The sequence below is a fragment of the Natator depressus genome, chromosome 9, assembly GCF_965152275.1.
Source record: "Natator depressus isolate rNatDep1 chromosome 9, rNatDep2.hap1, whole genome shotgun sequence".
Classification (NCBI taxonomy): Eukaryota; Metazoa; Chordata; order Testudines; family Cheloniidae; genus Natator; species Natator depressus.
In genome coordinates, this window is record NC_134242.1 from 23,742,783 (window position 1) to 23,763,716 (window position 20,934).

At 40.6% G+C, this 20,934-nt stretch overlaps 1 protein-coding gene across 6 annotated transcripts in view; it reads left to right on the top strand.

Moving 5' to 3' along the window:
- The window catches only part of VEPH1 (ventricular zone expressed PH domain containing 1), a 166,205-nt gene that overhangs the window by 105,962 nt on the left and 39,309 nt on the right, over positions 1–20,934 (top strand). For 5 of the 6 annotated variants that reach the window (XR_012640961.1, XM_074963708.1, XM_074963709.1 and 2 more), the window contains 2 exons: positions 1,448–1,582; positions 9,320–9,437. Coding sequence is in view for 5 of the 6 variants with exons in the window: in XM_074963708.1 (XP_074819809.1) it covers positions 1,448–1,582; positions 9,320–9,437 (253 nt within the window). In the remaining variant the exon portion in view is untranslated. Of the gene's footprint in view, positions 1–1,447; positions 1,583–9,319; positions 9,438–12,463; positions 12,750–20,934 lie in introns of those variants that run through there. The other variant, XM_074963710.1, reaches the window with a different exon arrangement.

Genomic DNA, 20,934 nt, shown 5'->3' on the forward strand with positions numbered 1-20,934 from the left:
AGAGTTGAGCAGGCTTTCCCTGCAATTGCATCTCTAGCCTGCTGTGGGTCAGGCTGGGATCAAGCACCAGAACTCAGAGCAGGGAGACTTTGTCTTTTGGGTGCTCAGTGACATCCCGCCTCCCACCTGCTGGTCCCAGGCAGCATGGAGAAGCAAGCTACGTGATTCAAGTGCTGAAGAGACATGAGCCAGACTTGGGGGTTTGTGTGCAGGGGGATTACATTGGAACAAGGAGCCTGTGGAAGGGAAAGTGCAGGACTTGGAGGCTGCTGGGTTTGGGAGGGAAATTGAAACTGGGAGTTGGGGAGGGAGACTTGGACTCGGTGGGCAAGAAGACAGGGATTGGGAGATGGGGCAGACAGAGACTGGCTGGAAAAGGAGATTGAGACTAGCAGGCAAGGACACTGGGCTGGGGAACTAGGGAGGAAATGGGGGGATGGGGTGGGGGGGACTGAGATTGGATGAGGAGATGGGGGAGACTGGGACTGGCAGGGCAAGGAGACTGGGACAATGAGCCCTGGCAGAGAAACTGGGACTGCAAGCCAATGGGGACAGAGAATGCAGGTGGAGGGGAGGGGTGACTGGAAGCCAGGGGGAGAAAGAGAGATTAATAAGACTAGGAGCCTGGAAGGAGGGAATTGGGACTGGGTGACAAGAAGGCTGAAGACAAGGAGTTGGGAGTGGAGGCGGAGAAATGGGCATGACAGGGCTGTGAGATTGGGATGGGGAATCTGGAGGGGTAAGACTAGGTCTTGCTGAGAAAGGAGACTGGGATAAGAAGTTAATTTTCTCTCTGCACTGGGCTTTCAATGTATGCATCCCAGGTCCTTTGCCAAAAGAGACATAATACTAGTATATAATGAGTGCTAGTACTGCTACTAATAGCTAGTTCATATATCACTTTTCAACATTAGATCTCATAGCACTTTACAGAGTTGGTCAGCATCATTAACACCGCTTTACTGAGGCACAGAGAGGTGAAGTGACTTGCCCATGGGTCACTTATAGGTTAGTAATAGAGCCAGCAATAGAGCCCAGGTCTTCTGAGTCCAGTGCTCTCTCCACTACCAGCACTGCTATATACTCGTGTTTTACATGTGCGCACACAGGGTAGTTGTGGTACGTTATATGTATATAGTAGTACTAGCTTATATGTAAAATGTAATGAATCAAGTACCTGTGAAATCAAGTATTGTGCAGAGAAATAGTCTCAGAAGAACTAATGGCGTATACAGGAATTATTTAGTTTCACAGATTTATATAGTTTGCATTGATTCATATCAATCTTAACTGCACTGAATTGTTTTTAAATGTCAGTGTCAGATATTCTGCTCTTGGTGTAAGATGTAACAAGGACAGCAATTACTTTGGGTAGTTGTAGCATTCTGAAATAACAGTATGATTTTAAGACTCAGATTGAAATTTTCTTTTCAAATATTTTCTCCAGAACTTGTTTCCAGAACCCTTGTCCATACAAAGTAACACTGTGCAAGTCCTTAAAACCCTGTGGGAGAAGACACAGCTGAAGGGAACACATGGTTTTGAAACTGCGATGATTCAATCTACATTTCCACACCAGAAGGTAAACATTTATTCCTTGGGGTGGGGTTGAGGGGGAGGAAGTGATTTTTATACCAACCTTTAGAACCGGTCTACCTGGATCTTTGCAATAGATGTGATGGCTCCATCCTGTGTTTAACTACTGGAAAGCAAGCCTTTTACACACATGCACATGTGTGCACACATAATATCAGCATCATAAATATCTTAGCAATTAAACATGGGGCCCAATCCTGCTTCCAAAGAAGTCGATGGAATTTTTGAGGCTGACTTAAGTCAAAGCAGGATCCAGTCCAGGTGGCATCTGCTCCTTATTTCCAGCTACTGAATCACATTAAAATAAACTATTTTTTTTATATTATTTTTCCATGTGAGCAATTGCTGTCTTGCCAAAAATATGCTAAGCATTTGCACTTGGGAGAGGAGGTGGCCAATGACACTGAGAACAGGATGGGAAGTGGGTCTGTGGACAACTGGTGGAATTTTCCAGAGTTCCTTAGGAACAGAAGTCCCATTCACTTTCCATCTCTCTATTAAGAGGTGATGTGAATTAGGAAAATGTTTGAGAACTACTGCTTTTATCATTGGTAAATTTACAACCTGTTTCCACCCTCTTTTGTTCTGTGTATGTTTGTGTGTTGAAAGGAAACTGCTTTATACACTGAGTAATTTTTATGTCACTAAATTTCTTTTGCCTTCAGTGCTGTGTAGCTCTGGTTTCTTCTAGGTATTTTCTTCACACATTACCTTGCCAAGTCCTCTTCAGCCAGTTTATTCATATGGCAGTCCATGGCTTGTTCATGATGGAGGGGCCTCTCTTACATAAACCACACCCAGCTTGTAAGGGCTTTGACCAGTGCTCAGCAGGAATTTTATTTCTGAGCTCTGTGGTGGATCCATAAATGTCATTTTGTATTTTACTTTGAAATGTCTCCAGGTTTCCCTAAGCCCTCATACATGCTTCATGGGAGTTGCTAGTAACGTGAATGAAAACAGGTGATGGTACATGTCGGTATTTTTTCCTATTTACATACATAATTTTGAAGGCTAAAGTCTGAATAGCTGCCATGATGGACTGGTTAGCTGCCCTGTGGAAATTCACATAATTCTGCACAATGCCTTTGGTGCTATGAAAATGATGATTTTTACACACTCCATTCTTACCGTCTGTCAGTTTAAAAGCTATTTGCTGTTTCAGGAATTGTAGGGGAAACTGTTTCAAAGCTATTAATCAGATGTCATGCAAAAGACCAGTAGAGGATTATAAAACAGACGTATTTGTGTGAAGTACAGAAATATTCTTGAACATGTACAATTATTTTTTTTGTTTACATCTCAGCTAAAATTTGATGAGCTAAATTGTCAGATGTGGTTTTAAAATCTTCTTTCTCAGGCTGAGACTAAGTATGGAAAACGTCTGCCTCAAAGTATTATTTTTACTAAAGTGATGACGGTTGAAAATAGGAGTTGTTAATGGAAACATCTGAAACATAAGGTGATCGTGTTACATGCCATATTCAGATGCAACATATACCAGTACGTGCATATCATGCACATACAGATTCTTTATATTCAAAATTAAATTAAACTAGATCCAAGCTTTTTCTTCCAAAATCATAAAGCTGTTCTTTCTTTAACTTAGAATAAAGCTTGTAATAGCTCATTTGCCAAGAATGGAGTAACTGGCACAGTACTGTGAACTAGGAGATCTGACAACTGAAGTGATGTGAAGGTACTTCTGACTGCATATTTAGGAACAAATTGAACCCCAGCATGCAATCTGAAGAACTGGGCTGTGTACTGGGCAGATTCATAGTCTAGTGGCGTTTACAGTAGAACCACTTCATGGCCAGCTGCAGTAGCCCTCAGGGCTGGTGTATCTCCTTTCCATATGGGGACTGGCCCCTAGCTCCATATTGTCCCCTTCCCCAAATCCCTGTCCACACTTATATACAATGAGCCCACGATGCTCAGAGTGTCACACCAAGGTCAATGGCAGCTGACCTAGTAGTCCAAGCCAGAGTCTGCAGTCACGAGACAGGATATTAGGAGATCAGAACCAAGAGACAAACTGGAGATCAGAACCATGAGTCAGGAACCAAAATCAGGCCAGGTCAGGATACCAGGGGGTAAGAAGCAGGAAACACACTGGAGGTATGGAACAGCAAGGCAAATGCCAAGTGTCAAGCTGGGGTGGGATACCAGGAAATCCAGGAGCCGAAGCTGAAGCCAGAGCCCAGTTGTTTAGACAGCTTCCTGTTCCTGCTGCTGGCTTAAATAGGGCCAGTGGGCCAATGAGCCACACTGGGGCTTTACCAATCACATCCAGCAAACTGTTAGTCTGCAGAGTATTTGTTGCATAATTCTATTACTTTTAGCCCTTTGGGGGTTATTTCATCATTCCTTTTTTGTAAGAGTACATTGTTGGGTAACAGTGTTCCCAAACTAATGGGACAATACATCAAGAAACTGTAAAATTAAAATTAAAAAAATTAAACCAACTAGAAAATGGAATTTTGGAAACTCATCAAGTTGTAGAATTACACACTGTTATTAGGATGCTGGATAACAATCAAGTAGATGAAACACATTAAAGACTTTCTTGAGATTTTAAAACTGAGTCTCGTGCTGTGCAGCAGTTGGCTGGTTTCACGTTCTTTGTTTTTGGTTTGCTTACTAATATAGGGCCTGCTATTGTTCCTATCAAAACTGATTTCATTGCCAAAATTCCCACTGACTTTTCTGAGAGCAGAATCTGGACCTATTGTTTAGTAGATTTCTTTTTATTGCTTGTGAAATTCAGAAACAAAGACTAGCTAGAGTCCAGTGTAATACCGTTGGCCCAATGCAGTTTTTTCAATGTCTCTCAAACATGACCAGAAGTGGCTATAAGAAGTGCAAGCGTGTGACTATACACACACACTCTCTCTCTCTCTCTCTCCTGAAAGCTTTTGCTTTTTCAGAAGTTTGCTTCAGTTGGAAAATTTGCCTTATACTGTGTATAGGTCCAACCGTGCAAGACACAACCTACTCTCAACTCCCAGTGACTATAGTGGAAGCTGAGAATGCACCTTGTGCAGAAGGACTCCATAACTTTTCTTAAAAGCAATTGTGGGTTAGAGCTCTTAACTAACTAAACTCTTAGGCACTTTGGTGTACCAAGGGACAGGATAAAGTGCTTAGTCATGTAAACTTTCTAGCACAGTCTACCTTTGAATATTCTGGTAACAGATCAGCATATTAGGCCAGATTTTCAGATGGTGTAAATGAATGGCGGTCTGGCAGTTTATACCAGTTGGGGATCTGGCCCATCCAATTTCTGCAGGTAGAAAGACACTTAAAAGAAATACTAATGTGAAAAAGTAGATTTAAAAACAAAATACCCTTCTTTCCCCCCACTACATACAGACACCCTTGTGGTTTTATTTCATCAAAGATTTCAGAAAAGTGTCCTTACCTTTTTTCTTTTCTGTTTATGGGTCTATCGAAATGTCATAAAACATGGCAATACCAGCTCCATACTGTACATTTCATCACAAACAGACACATGTTCTACATCAGCTTAGGAAATTCAGAAACTCTGGGTTTCTGAAAATGGTTAAAGAAACCACTCTCTCTTCCTGGGAGAAAGCAGGCTGAACTGTCCTCTCAAAATGCTACTGGAATTTGTTAAATATTTTTGCAAGTAATCAGAAGTAATGGCAAGTTACTGAGGGACAGGATGAAGGTCTTATCAACCTACCTACTGAAGTCTGGAGACATGGCAATCTCTGCAGAATCATTCAGAATATGTGTCTAGCTATGGAAGAGAGATTAGGAGAGTAGCTGTGTTTAATAAGGGTTTGCTTTATAGGAACAGTTGGGAATGCAGTCAACAGACATTAATGCTCTAAGTATCTGTTTTCCTATGTATGCATGCATTGCACTCTTTCATTGTGATACAAGAATGCCAAAGAGATCCAGTTCTTCTCTTTATTGGCAAACTAATCCTTTGTGATTGCAGTGAACAATTTTAGGTTTTTGATAACCTGCTCCTTTCTTACACACTAAAATAAAGTTTGGAAAAATAATTATTTAGCAGTAGTGTTGTCTGTTGGATAAAGCATTGGATGGGGAGCCACAATACCTGGGTTTTTCTAATCTTGGCTCTGAGAGTGGCTTATTTATGTGACCTGGGGCAAATGACTGAAACACTCTGTGCCTCAGTTTCCCCATCTGCAAAAAGGGTATTAGAGCACTTCACAAACATCAAGCCTTGAGATCTTTGCATAGTGCTAGGTATTATTCTGTTTCACAAATAATCACAGATGATATCACCTGCAGAAAAGTGAGCAATTCTCTATAAATAACAATACCCACCAATTCATAGGAAGAGCAAATATCTTGCATTTTGTTCTAGAGGTGGATGAGTGATCCATTTGCCTTTTATTCACAATCTACATCTTCAAGAACAGCCAGTTAGCCTACTCTCTTCCCTGGGCTCTTCAGGGGTGCCGAGCTGGCTTGCTCACTTGTTTGGTTTGGCAGCAGGTTGATAACATCATTTGCCCACTAAAACCAGGAAAGCATCATCTTGGTTGAGCAACTTGCTGGAAGCAATTCAGAAGGCCTTTAAATTCCTGTTGAAATGGTTAATGTTACTGGCATTTTATTGTGATATTAATGAAGTCTTATGGAGCCTGAAGCCTAGGTAGGGGTGTTTTTTATTAAATCTAAATAGAATGAAATAAATAAATGTCATTGTTACTGATACCAATGTATTAATTTATTTTCTGTTTTGTTATTATGTGTTTGAATTACTTTTGTCTTGTGAGATTTACGGTTGTTGAAATTAACAGTTTAAAATAATCAGATTAACAGAATACCTTTGACAAGGCCTAAATAGCTGTTGTGCATGTAGATTATCTAATATCAAGATATTAGGAATGAAGGAGATGCTCAGATTTCGGTAACTGTTTGTTTCTCATTCTTAAATGTACACTTATCTTCAGTAAGTTTCCTGTTTACAATGTCACTGAAAAATGAAAAACGTGAATAATTTGAAAAAATATTAATAGCTAGGAATATTCCTCTTCTAGTAGTGAAGGCATTACTCCAGATTAATGCTGGTATACTTGAAAGCAGAATATTGACTCCAATAGAATTGCTTCAGACTTGCATCATGGTGATTGACTGCAGATTTTGAGCCAATATGTGCAGCCAACTCACTATCACAAATTCCTAGCATTACACAAAGAATCTTATGTAGCAATGTACTGTGTGATCATGCCAAAAAAAATATTTATACAACACAGTTTAAATTTTGCCAGAAATAAAGTATTTCCAGATGTATACCCTCATAGATTTTCGGTCAGTTGCTTCAGAGTTCTTTATCAGAAAACATAGGCTACATTATAAAGAACAGAACCAGTTTTATACTCAGTCCAAAATCCATTGTGTTGACTCATGCCATCATTTGTCAAGAGTGACGGAGCAGCTATTTTGTGAACCTTACATGGATTCCTTCAGATTTCTTTGAGTAGTTTTTGCAAGACAATAATTAACATTTTTAAGCAATTGTCATTTCCATTTATTCCATTTCTTCACTTGATAAATCACTTTATCCATCAAGAAATAATGCCCCATTTTCACAGCTGAGTAGTCACCTTACACCTTCCAGATGATGCAGGTGAGGGACAAGGAAATCTCTTGCCCCAAAAGTTTGACTACCTCCCACCTCACAAGATGGCATATTTCAAGCAACTGCTGATTGCCACACAGACTTTTCTTGAGCCTTTTCCCCATCCCCTGGCACCATAGCCAACGCACCCTAGCCACCCAAGAGGTGATTTTGACAGCATAGAGAAGGCACCTGTTCTCTGGATTTTTTTTTTTCCTTTCAATCCTGATACTATCAATTCATCTCTCCACAATGTGTCATTCATGGAAGACCCCGGGGACACACTGGAGGCAGCATCACCACCCTTGTGCCCAGCTTTCCAGTGATAGTCTAATGACAGAGAATCCACACCACACCAGGGCAGAGAGGACAACACATCTCAGGGCACTTCACTGCCCATTATTTTGCTCAGGTCCCCTTCTTGGAAGCTATTCCTTCACTGATACAAGGGACCAAAAGCCAGGGAAACTTCCAGAAGCTAGCTGGGCACATCCTGCTTACTCTGTTACCTCAGATCGTTGTGCCTGAGTCTCCCTCTGAAAAACCTGCGGTGGTTCCTGCCTAAGTAGCTACCAGTTATCCTGCCATTGACAAGTCAGCTGAACAAGTATGGTCAGTGTAGAGAAAGCTCTTCAATTTCAGAGCAAAGCAGCCAGCTGAGTGCCATGAATGGAGAGGGTTCCCCTGTAGGAGGAGAGTTAGTCCCACTGGTATGGGAAGGGCAGTCAGTGAGCAAAGGAGTCAAGTTTTACTTGCCATTTTCAGTGAATCAGTGCTCAAGTGCCAGGAAAGAAAGCACCCTAGACACGGATAACCTGGTTACACCAAACATGAGGTATGCTTGAGTACAGTCCCCAAAGATTCAGCTTTTCAATCCTTAGTTCTTGGTGTGCTGGGAAACACTTATGTTCCAGCTCCTTTTGGACAGAAGAATCTTTTTGTCCTGTTTCTGCTGATGGAAATTAAATGTTTATAATTAGCAGGTTTTTCTGATGTGCTTCTTTGACTGCCATCTCTCCTTGGGACAATAAATGTGTTTTTGCAGATGTCCCTGTATCTGGTATTTGTGCATGTGTCTGTTTCAAACTCAGCAGTTGATTGAGATGAGGTCTTTTATGGAGGAAGAGGGTATTCAAACATTTCTATCCCCATCTTAGAAGTACAGGAGAGTCCCTAGTTGTGAAAACAATGGGCCAAATTTCCCCCTGCAATACAGCCCCTTTCCTCTGTCTGCCAGCACAAAGAACCTTTAGAGTCAGGGACTCTAGCCAGCTGGGGATTCCTCCGACTGGAGGAGTCCCTGAATGGCATAGATCTGTTGTAGCTGGCTCCTCTTTTCCCCTTGGCTCTAGAGGCATGGCCAGGAGATAAGGCAAGGCTAGAACGCTGCTGTGGTCCAGCAATCCACAGCTGGGATAGTGACTCCTTTAAGGTTTGTTAGGAAAACAGTTTGTATGAGATTCATTTAACCTGTTACTGCAGTTTTGGAACTAAACCTCATAATATCAGTGCTGCTCATCAGAGGTTTGAATTCTGGCAAACAAAACCCTCTAGTCTGTCTTTTAAAAAAGGTTGGCCCCAACCTACCATTCAGTGATTAAGGCTGTGTTGTGGCCTCATATCCATTTAAAAAGGAGGAAATTCCCAGTGGTGTAGTGTCACTAGAGACCACTGAAGCCTAATGGGTCCAAAAAAAAAAGAGGAAGCCATAGAGAGAGGCTGAAAGTAGTAAAGAAGTTGCAGCTGGAGGGAGTGGCCAGAGCAAAAGCTTGCAGGCGGGAGTGGCCAGAGCTCAGCTCTGGAAGAGTATCAGAAACTCCCCAAACCCTACCTTCTGAAGAGTTGCAACTTCAGCTGCTTCTGTTAAGAGAAAAGAAACACCCTGTTTTTAATAGATCCACCCAGATGGGGTGTTTGCTGCCACAAAACATGAGAGAAGGGACTCTACTAGACCTTAACCCCCCCCCCCCCCCAAAGCTCAATGCTCACCAGATGCTATTTATAAACTCCCAGCACTCACCCATATGATTTCATTTTACAAGTAATAAATTGTGGGGCAATCGGATCATTCATACTGTGAATTTTTTATTACTGCCCTAGGATCTTGACCATGTACAGATGCATCTGGAAGAAGTGAGGTTCTTTGATTTATTTGGATACAGTGAGGAAGCAGGAACGTGGCAGTGTTTCATGTGCAATAATCCTGAAAAGGCAACAGGTAAGGAATCTTCATTCACTACTTCCATACAACACGTAGCAGGGTTCTGGTTCTGGCAGACTACCTTACCTGGCTGGATGATGCAGTGTAGACTTCAAGTCTGCAAAAGCAACATGATTCCGACACCTTATGTAGTAGTAACAACAGAGGAGAAGATCTAGCCATGGCATTGTTGAGCTTTTCCACATGGGGACACTCAGGAAAGTTCAGTCAGATCCTTGGATGATGAAGTTAGTTACCTAAAGACCACCTTACTCCTGAATGAAACCATAGGGGGTGGGCATAACATAATTTATATGCATCGACTTCACACTTTTGGTTGATTCACCTTAACTTTTCTGGGTGTCCCTGTGTAGACATGGCCTATGAGAGGGAGGCTGTTAGGAGGGGAAATACTGCAGCAAACTCTGAAGAAAAGGGCAGACAAATTCTCCCTATAACTGGTGCTCATCAGCAAAGTTCTTCCCTTCCCTTATCTCTCTTCCTAATATTTCTGAAGAGACACAGGATTAAATTCAAACCTTATTAGCTGTGTGTTGGAAGTGGTGGTGTAAACCCAGAGTGAATGTGGACATGTATACTAACCTGACCAAAGCCCTGCAGTCACCCTGTGCAGCAGGAGTAATCTGCAGACATGGAGTGGACATGGGGAACATGAATGTAAAAGTCCATACTGGTCCAGGCCACAGGTTCCAGCTGAGAATGTCCTTGCTGCAGGTGTTTAGGGAGCCTAGAATGGATGCAACAATTGCCCTTAATGTACATCTTTGAGTACACATCCCTGGAAGAGGTAGCTTAAATTTGACTCTGAATTATTAGTTTTAATGTGATCAAATTACAGGCACACTTTTTCTGGGAACAGGCTGTTTAACAATTCAGTGATGAAAATGTTTGTATAGGTAAAAAAATAGGTGTGTCAAATTGCTTACTATATTTGGTATCATTGTAAGTAGAGCTGGGAGCACAGCCTGTTACTGAGGTTGCCTGATATTTCCCATTATAACACCATTTTGCAATCATTGTGAACATCTGCCCAAATTTGGCCAAGTTATAAGCCTTTGAAAAATCAGTTAACACATGCTCAGTAGAGACTGCTTCAATTGTAGCAGGTAAAATTTCCAAACCTTCTCACCTCACTGAGCAAGTTTGAGCCTCGCACAGATCCTAGGGCTGACCTAACTGCGTATGCGCCATCACCACAAAGTGACAGAGCCTGCTCCATTGACTGCTGCTATATTGACCAGGACTGAGACAGGTTGGAGTGGACTAGGTAGAAAGGGTCAAGTTTGAGCAGAGAGTCTGTGCCTACTACAGCAGACCCTAGAATAGAACCCAAGAATCCAATGTCACTGAAATAAGCCTAGTTTAAAATGAAATCAGAGTGTCATCTCAGCCTTATATTCTGGTTTAACTAAATCAGTTTAAAATAACATCTTTAGTTTAAACCAGTGCAACTGTGTGTGCACACAAACTCTTAGATGAAACAGATTGGATTCATGTCTGACTTGCCCTGACTCAGCTATTCTTTCTTCATACTTGTGTGAAATCAGAGCCATGCCCAGTAAGGGCAGAATAATTGGGCTTCCTGGTACAACGAGCCATTGATTGGATCACCTGGATTTGTTTCTTTACTTTCAGCATTTCATTGACATCTACAATGTTACAGGGTGTGGTGGATCTGGTATACTAACTCCCAGACAGTGAAACAAATTTATCCCGGGTGTTGCACCATTGAATTGAGTTATAGCAACAATGAATTTACCCAAATATCTCCATATTGTGGATATTTCACATACTTGTCCAGAGGGAGATGTGGGAGAAAAAACGGAGAAGATTTAAAGTGCCTTGCCCTGTGAAGAAAATTTTAGCAAGAGTGGTGAGAAGCATGAAGCAGTAACAAAGTTGCTGACAGTTAGCGATTCTGGCCTACTTCATAGTGCAGATTGCTTATAAAATCCAGATTGAGTCTATGCCTGACCAAGCAACCCAGACCCAATATGTGTGAAATGTGCCTTAACAAAATAAGGCCTAGACAAATAGTAATGAGAAGAGTGCATCTCTGATACATTTTTCTTTCTTAGGGCCTGATACTGAGGGGTGCTGAGCACCAGGAATTTGCATTGAAATCAGTGAGGCTTTTAGGATTTGTACTCAAATTAATAAACTGACAGTATGACAAAATAAGAACGATATTTTAGCAACAATAAGGCACTTAAGAGTCTGAATTCAGAGTACTTGAACAGATCACTAACATCTTGAGTGCAAAAATGTTACATTGTGTCTGGCTCTGAGAGTCTTTAGGAAGAAATGCCTGAAAGTAGGCACATAAAGTGTGTGTTTAGAACATTTGAAGCATATAGGTTGGCATATTTGGTTTCTCTTTTTGTTGTTTAAAAGTAGATAATTCTTAGGCAGAGGAAATAGACTGGTAAAAATTCAAACACGACCAGACGTAGGTTTGAACATGGTGAATCAAAATATGTGACATCAGAATCCTCACTGTGTTCAGGATTTTCTTTGCTCATTTCCTGCTGCCATAAACACAACATGCAAAGGCATTGGCTATAGGACTCAAAAGTATTATTTTATAGATTGCTGGAATCTCAGTCCTGGAATGGAGCTGTTCTAAACTATTAACTGCAAAATGCTTAATACAACATTACATACAAACCAGTTAATAACAACATTATTATTTAAATGAAATTTTACATGCACAACATGCATGAAATTCAAATTCTATGTATCTTGAGACTTTAAATATACAACACTCAAGGATTTTAAAATAATGGTACCCACAACAGTTATAGCACAGCCCCCTTGTACACATGTAGTTTTTTCTATTAATATTGTGTGTATATAGATGGTATTAACTTTAATGCCCTAATACATGGTTTATAACAATAATCGAGACAATAGTTTTCACTTCTTTAGTATCTTTCATCTGAGAATTTCACAGTACTGATGGCCATTAGATATTTAAGTCTTGCAACACCCTTCTGATGTAGGTATTCTTCTCTATTTTACAGAAGGGGGAGGGAAGAAAGAGAAGCCAAGCCCCAGAGAGATGAAGCGACTTGTTCCAAGTCACAGAACAGGGAACAGAACTCAGATCTTTTGTCACCTGGTCCATGTCTCAACCACTAGACCATGCGTTCTCCCATATGAATATATATGTCCAAGCTGTGGTTACTGTAGGAAGCATTTGTTGACTGTTGGGAATTTAAAAGCCCTGAGATGTATTGCATTAACACATCACTTTGCATCTCAATTCCTTGTTTCTTTTGTAAAATAAAAAAACAGATTGTCTCACATTCAGAATAAACATGCTTCTTTGGATGGAGAGTGTCAGTGCTTTTAGCATCACCTCTTCTTCCTTTTATACCTCTCCTTGCTAGTTTGGCCCAGTAGGGGCAGGCCAGGCAATTGGCTTTTTACAAAAGAGAAATTTCTTTCTAAGAAGGTTTTAAAATAGTTTAATAAAATTATGCAGAAAATGTACCTGTCCTACAGCTGCTTTGTATGTGGAGAGTACCTGATTATGTGTCCTGACATATTTAGCAGCTTCTTCCTTGTATTCTCAAAAGCTGCTAACCCCAAGGCCTGATATTGTTCCCATTTGCACTGGTTTTTCCCTTGGTGTAACTCCACTGAGATCAGTGGAGTTACTTCTGATTTACACTGGTATAAGCGAGAAGTCTTAGGTCTAAGGACATTCAGGAGCCGGACACTGGAGTTGATGGGAAAGAGAATAGGAATAAAATGAATGATTCAATACACTCATCTCATCTGGCAACCATGGAAACCCAAACCCTTTCCTCGATCCCTTCTATACTCTCAAGGAGGAGCAGCTATTCCAAACTGCCTAGCAATGTAATCCTTGTTCTCAAATGTTCACTTTGCCTTGTAAATTGCAGCTCTTCTTGCCATGTGGCGAGTGGAAAACAATTGCTTTGGAGACTTCCAGTCCTGAGAGAACAAATCCATTTCCTTATTAACCACATTCAAATGAACAACTGATTTTTCTCAGGATAGATGAGGGCCTGTGAAAGTACTAAAATGTCCTGAGGGAACATGCCCTTGCATGGCTTATTATAGGCTTTATTATTTTATGAAAAGAGAAAAACAGTGATTGGGGAAACTGGAATTAACAGCATAACCTCCCAGCTCCACAGGATGAGATGCAGCCACCCGCAATGAGACAGGGAGGGGCATTGGACTTTGAGATGAGGCTACAGGGAAGAACATAATTTTCCTGCCATTGCACACACACCTCCTTGTCCCTCCAAACTTTAAAATATGCCCACTGTTCTGGGGTACCTACCTTAGACACCTGGGGCATGACTTTTCAGAGGTGCTGAGGACTCTTACATCCTCTTAAGGCCTGTTAGTGTTATAGATGCTCAGCATTTCTGCAAATTGTCTAGGGTGTTTCAAGTTGGCTAAAATCAGTGGCCACTTCTGGAAATTTTGGCTCAAATGTCTGTACTTTTTTTGCCATTTCCTTTTCCACACTCGCATTTTTGCCACCCACATTTGTCCACTCCCTCCCTCCTTTGCTATCTTCCTCCATTAACTTTCTTTTTCTTCCACTCATTCCCTTCCTTTTTCCCCCAACCTCGTGACCTTTAAGATGCCTCTCTTAACTCCTGTTAACTTTCAGCCTTCATTCCTAGTCCAGGATCAAAGACACCATAATTGATATCACAGGATTCCATTGGATCTGGCCATTTTTTCTGTTAGGACACTACTCAGCTGTCCCTTTGAAAAATATTATCTGGATCATTGCCACTATCTTACTCTCCCAGCTAAAGATGTGAACTGTGGGTACCCTGGACAAATTTAACTCTTCACTTGTCAGGCAAATATCAGGATCCCGTCTCTACTTGTGTAGAAAAGAAGTTCCCTAGGGCAGGAAGGCCTTAGTTAGATCGTGCCAAACTACTGATTGTAAAGTATCTATGGGAGGTTTCTACCTGATGGTCTCCCTCTCAGACTGCATCTCTGCTGGGGTGTATAGATCCCACAAGGGAGCGGCACCTAAAGAGTTAATGAAGAGTGCACTCGCTCTCTCAGCTGTGGCTAAATGGTTGGTTAGTGGCAGCTGCAATAAAAAGCTGCAAACAGACAGAGCAGGGTGATTGTCAGAGGCCGAACACCACAGTGGAGAAGCATTACAGTATCAGATGCAGAAAAGTTGCCTAGAGGGACTGCTTTGCTGGCAGAAAGATCTGAGAAGGTTGCCATACAGAAGATATCTGCAAGGGGTAGAGGTGGGAGGTAGCAAGAGACATACATATGCAAACAATCTTTGACTGCCCAGCCCAGAGTCCCTGTGCTGGGACTTAGAGGAGAGGGCAGGCCTGGGACCCCCAAAGGACCAGGGGGCAGAGACTGAATCCCCAGATTCAGGGTGGCGGTACTAACATAAAATTGTTGGACTTTATTTTTGTTCCTGCTTTAATTTCCCTTGTTTCTCATAACATAAGAATGGCCATATTGAATGAGACCAATGGTCCATTTAGCCCAGTATCCTCTCTTTCAACAGTGGCCTGTGCCAAATGCTTCAGAGGAAATTAACAGAACAAGGCAACTATTGAGTGATCCATTCTCTGTCATCCAGTCCCAGCTTCTGGCAGTCCAAGATTTAGGAACATCCAGAGCATGGAGTTGCATCCCTGACCATCTTGGCTAAGAGCTATTGACAGATCTATCCTTAATGAATTTATCTATTCTTTTTTGAACCCAGATACACTTTTGACCTTCACAGCATCCCCTGATGAGTTCTACTGGTTGACTGTGCCTTATGTGACGAAATGTTTCCTTATGGTTGTTTTAAACCTGCTTCCTATTAACTTCATTGGGTGACCCCTGGTTCGTGTGTTATGTGAAAGGGTAAATAACGTTTCCTTGTTACTTTCTCCGCACCAGTCATGATTTTGTTGACCTCTATCATCTCCCCCTTTAGTCATCTCTTCTCTAAGCTGAATAGTCCCAGTCTTCTTAGTCCCTCCTCATGTGGAAGCCATTCTATCCCCCTGATCATTTTTGTTGCCCTTCTCTGTACTTTTTTTCCAGTTCTAATATATCTCTTTTGAGATGAGGCAACCAAAACTGCATGCAGTATTTAAGATGTTGGCATATCATGGGTTTATGTAGTGGCATACTGATATTTTCTGTTTTATTATCTATCCCTTTCCTAATGATTTCTAACATTCTGTTAGGTTTTTTGGTTTTGAGGGGTTTATTTTGACTGCTGCTGCAAATTGAGCAGATGTTTTCAGAGAACTCTCCACAGGGACTCCAAGTGATAACAGCTTTCTTGAGTGATAACAGCTAATTTAGATCTCATCACTTTGTATATATAGTTGAGATTATGTTTTCCAGTGTGCATTGCTTTGCATTTATCAACTGAATTTCATCTGTTGTTTTGTCCAGGCACCCAGTTTTGTGAAATCCCCTTGTAACTCTTCACAATTTGCTTTGGACTTAACTATCTTGAGTAATTTAGTATAGAGTGCAAACTTTGCCCCCTGTTTCCCCCCTTTTCCATTTATGAACATGTTGAACAGCACCGGTTGCATTATAGATCCCTGGGGAACACCGCTATTTACCTCTCCCCATTCTGAAAACTGATGATTTATTCCTACCCTTTGTTTCCTGTCTTTTAACCGGTTACATATCTATGCGAGGACCTTCCCTCTTAAACAAAGTAGGCAGTAATGGGATAAGAGCCTTTGGTGAGGGACCGTGTCAATGGCTTTCTGAAAGTCCAAATACATTATGTCAAGTGCATCACCCTTGTCCACATGTTTGCTGACCCTCTTAAAATTCTAACAGATTGGTGAGGCATAATTTCCTTCATAAAAGCTATGTCGACTCTTCCCCACATATTGTGTTCATCTATGTGTCTGATAATTCTGTTCTTTACTATAATTTCAACCAATTTGCCTAGTACTGAAGTTAGGGTTATGATCCTGTAATTGCCAGGATCACCTCTGGAGCCTTTTAAAAAAAAATCAGTGTTACATTAGCAATCTGCCAGTCACCTGGCACAGAGGCTGATTTAAGCAATAGGTTACATACCACAGTTAGTAATTCAGAAATTTCATATTTGAGTACCTCCAGAACTCTTGGGTGAATACCATCTGGTCCTGGTGATTTATTACTGTTTTTAATTTATCAATTTGTTCCAAAAGCTTTATACTACACCTCAGTCTTGGGCAGTTCCTCAGATCTGACACCTGAAAAGAATGGTTCAGGTGTGAGAATCTCTCTCGCATCCTCTCCAGTGAAGACCAATACAAAGAATTCATTTAGCTTCTCTGCAATGGCCTTGTCTTCCATGAGTGCTCATTTAGCACCTCAATCTTCCAGTAGCAACACTGATTGTTTGCTATTAGTTTTTGAGTCTTTTGCTAGTTGCTCTTCAGATTCTTTTTATGCCTGCCGAATTATGCGTTGTCTTGCCAGAGTTTGTTTCTTTCTATTTTCCTCAGTAGGATTTGACTTCCAATTTTTAAAAGATGTCTTTTTATCTCTAACTGCCTCTTTTACTCTGTTTAGCCATGGTGACATTTTTGGTCCTTGTCCTTTTTTTTTCTTTAAATTTAGGGTATTCATATAGTTTTAGTCTCTATTAGTGTTTTAAAGATGTTTCCATGCAGCTTGCAGGCATTTCACTTGTGACTATTTCTTTTAATTTCCATTTAACTAGCTTCCTCATTTTTGTGCTGATCCTCTTTTTGTACTTAAATGCTACTGTGTTGGGTTTCTTTGGTATTTCCCCTCCCCCTCCTACAAGGATGTTAAATTTAATTACATTATGGTCGCTGTTACCAACCAGATCCTGTCTGCTTAGGACCAAATCAAGAATTGCCTCTCCCCTTGTGGGCTGTGGTAGATCACGAGATATTGAACTTTAAACTGAGATATTATGTTTTATGGAAAAGCTATGTTAAGAATTCTAGAGGCTTATAAAATGTAGTAGCTATAATTTTGCTCTGCCTCTGAGACTTATACCATTGAATTCATGGTGCTAGAGGATCTTGGCTTTACAAGGAAGGACATAAAGAAGTAACAATTTTCAAAAAACCTCACCCTCTTTAAAGTTTCTAAAATACATTTTCTGTAAAATTGGCAGCCTATACAGAAGAAATGATGTGGTGTGGTGTAAAGGGCATTCATTTGGGAAGTGCTGCCTAACCTGTGACTTGTCACCTGTGCATAACATGGTCATCTATGTCACTGAGGCCTTCATACCATGCCACGCCATTGTCCAAAAAAAACCACAGCCTGGTCCAAGGTCTGTGGACGTTAAGGGAGTCTTCCCTTGACTTCCCATTGTTTTGGATGAGGCCCCGTATGATGGTCTCCTAATAGTCACAACCCTACCTTCTTCCCAAAAGTAATTATATTGGTTTGGAACTGGCCACCTCTGAGTTCAATGGCGAGTTCATTGTAACTTACTTACTTTTTTAGTATTAATACTCGGTTTTGCTACAATTTTTCTATGTTCTACATTGGATACCATGTTGCAAGATGCTGCTTATCCTCAAGATTTAAAAAGGATTATGCCTTAAAGCCTGGATCCTGTCTTAGGCCACCAGATCAGTGGCACTCTTCAGAGGCAGCCAATGTGGTTTTCAGAGGCATCATAATCTTTGATAGTAAGATTATGAGGAGAGGCAACAGTTCTTCGGCAACACGGAGGATGGCCCCAAATGGTGAATGTCTGAGGAAGTTTGTATATTTCACATGCATTCTTTTCACTGGAAAGCTTTTATTAGGCAGCCAGGCTTTTGCAGGGGTACTATTAAATAATCATAAACTGTCCCTACAATTTCCCCCTCTGCCAGGGGGAGGAGGATTCCCACAGTCACGATATTCACAGCAAAAATCTGTGCTTGTTTCAATGTTCAGTGTGCAGTTGGTCTCATAACTGAAAAAACAAAGTTAAATTCTTTGAAATGTTGTTTGTACAGCCCCAATTATGAGTCATTAAAGTGTTAGTAAATACAATATATGCCTGTTCTTATGAAAAGCTGGCTCTTAACAGCCCCTTTTCAACATAGCCCTCTGTATTAACAGTTGGCTTCTCAAGATCTTGCACAAAAAAACATTCAGTAAAAACCACTTGATAGCCTAGGAGGGAATTGAAGTACATTCCAGATTCTGGAAGCTTACAAAGAAATCGTAGTAATCCCTGTGGGCTTCAAAAGAGACATAGTGCCCATGGGCAATGATTCGGGTAAAACTGGGGCATTTGATCAATTCCTCTTAAAAAAAGCAATTCACTCAGCATATTAACTCTCTCGAATGCATTTATCTTTAGCTAGCAGTGAAGATTATCTAAAAATTGAAATAGCCAAGCTATAATGCTTGTCTGAAAGCTATAGAAAGTGGCATTCAGTAATGTGTCTTTTCCAGGTTTTCAACAAAAGCATGAGCCATGATAGAGTGTGAATACATATTCCCATGGATTAGCTGCATTTATCATCTTCCACTTACTACCAACACATTCCAGAGCACTCTTAAGTTTAGTGGAATTTATTATTGGTCATGATGGGGTAGAATTTTTGTAAGCACCTTCATTTTACTGTTACAAAATTTGAGTTTTATGACTTTGTTTTTATCTCTTTTGATTGCTATATATATTCTCTATATATTAATATAACTTGATATTTTATTATTTTCACTCAGTCCCCAGAACTACTGAAAGCACAATGAACTGCAGTTCTGTAACACAAAAGATGTTTAATGCAATTACTGGGTAGGGGAAGGGAAGAAATTCTGGTGGAGGTACATTCAGGAATAGCAGTCAGGCTTAAATTGACTTGGAGAAGTTCTCTATTATATTCAGGTACTCTGGAGGCAACTGATGTTCTAGGCAAAATAATTTTCCATTTGGGTTTGGGAAACATTTTCAACATTGTTGTGGGCTTTCCAGGAAGTCAGAGGCTGTGAAAAAAATGTTTAGTAAATGTTTAAATATTTAAGTTTCTTGAATCCATTGTGTGTAAACACTAGCTTTTAGGACAAAGGGTCACATATATTAAACTGTTCACATCATGATATTACCATAAATACAGATTTTAGGGCCAAAAGGGCCAGAAGAATAATGATCATCTGGGTCCAATCTCCTGCATAACACAGGCCATACATCCTCACCCCATAATTTCTGCATCAAGCCCTTGACTTCTATTTGAGCTATAGCATATTTTATAAAGAAACCAGTCCTGATATAAAGAGTTCAAGTGATGGATAATCCACCACATGTCTAACCAAGTTGTTCAAATGGTTAATTACCCTCATGGTTAAACTGTGCCTTATTTTTAGTCTGAATTTGTCTAGTTTCAGCTTCCAACCACCAGATCTTGTTATGCTTTTTTCTGCCAGAGTAAGTCATCTACTATCAGAAATTACTTCATCACGTAGGTTTGTGTAGAATGTGATCAAGTTGCTTGTTAACCTTCTCTTGGATCAACTAAATAAATTCTTCTACTGATGGGTCAAGTCCTGAAGTCTTTACACAGTAGAGTATGCACTCAGTCTGAGCTCCCTTGCACCACTGGTGTCATTCCATGGACTTCAACATTCAGTTCTGATTTGCACCAGCGTAAACAAAAGGAGATTCAGACATTCGTTGGACATTCTGCTGGAGTAAAGACTCAGTAAAAACAAAATCAGGATTTCAGGATTTGGCTCTAAAGTGACTGTGACACCATAAAAAGGAAATTTAGTTCATTAAATGAACAAACTGTGGCAACAAGCAGGTTATGAGAGAGGTCCTTATGTCCTATAGATATTTAGGAAACTTAATTGCTAAGAAAATAAGAGAAAGGACTTTAAAAATCTTTGGAATAATGCTTCATTGTTATCCTTTATGAACTCTTCTCTTTTAATCAGGGCTTCAGACATACTGGCATCTACTTCATTATGGTGTCTGCTGAAGCTGGCACAGTGTAGCCAATGGATTTGTCTCTAGATGCATATGAGGACTGTGATTGTAGGATTGGTTCCAACTACTACAAATCTTGAAAATGTATCTGCATTTCCAGTGTAAACCTGCTATTGAGAGACTTTATAATTTATCCATAAATATCCACTTTGGTCTGAAACTGCATATCAGCTGTCTACCTACCTACCTCCCCACCAACATCATCATCTTGTGCCTGAATATATTGCCCTTTGTCTCCTCTTAGGACTGGTCTACACTTAAAAATTAGATTGACCTAGCTATGTTGCTCAGGGCTGTGAAAAACTTTGCACCCAGAGCACTATAGTTAGGTCAACCTAACCCGCAGTGTAGATGTGGCTAGGTCAATGGAAGAATTCTTCTGTCAACTTAGCTATTGCCTCTCAGAGAGGTGGATTAACTGCATTGACAGGAAAACCCCTTCTGTCAGTGCAGGAAGCATCAACAATACAGTGGCACAGATGAAGAACTGTAGCTCTGCCATCATAGCAGCTCTCGTATAGACATACCCTGAGTTTGAGT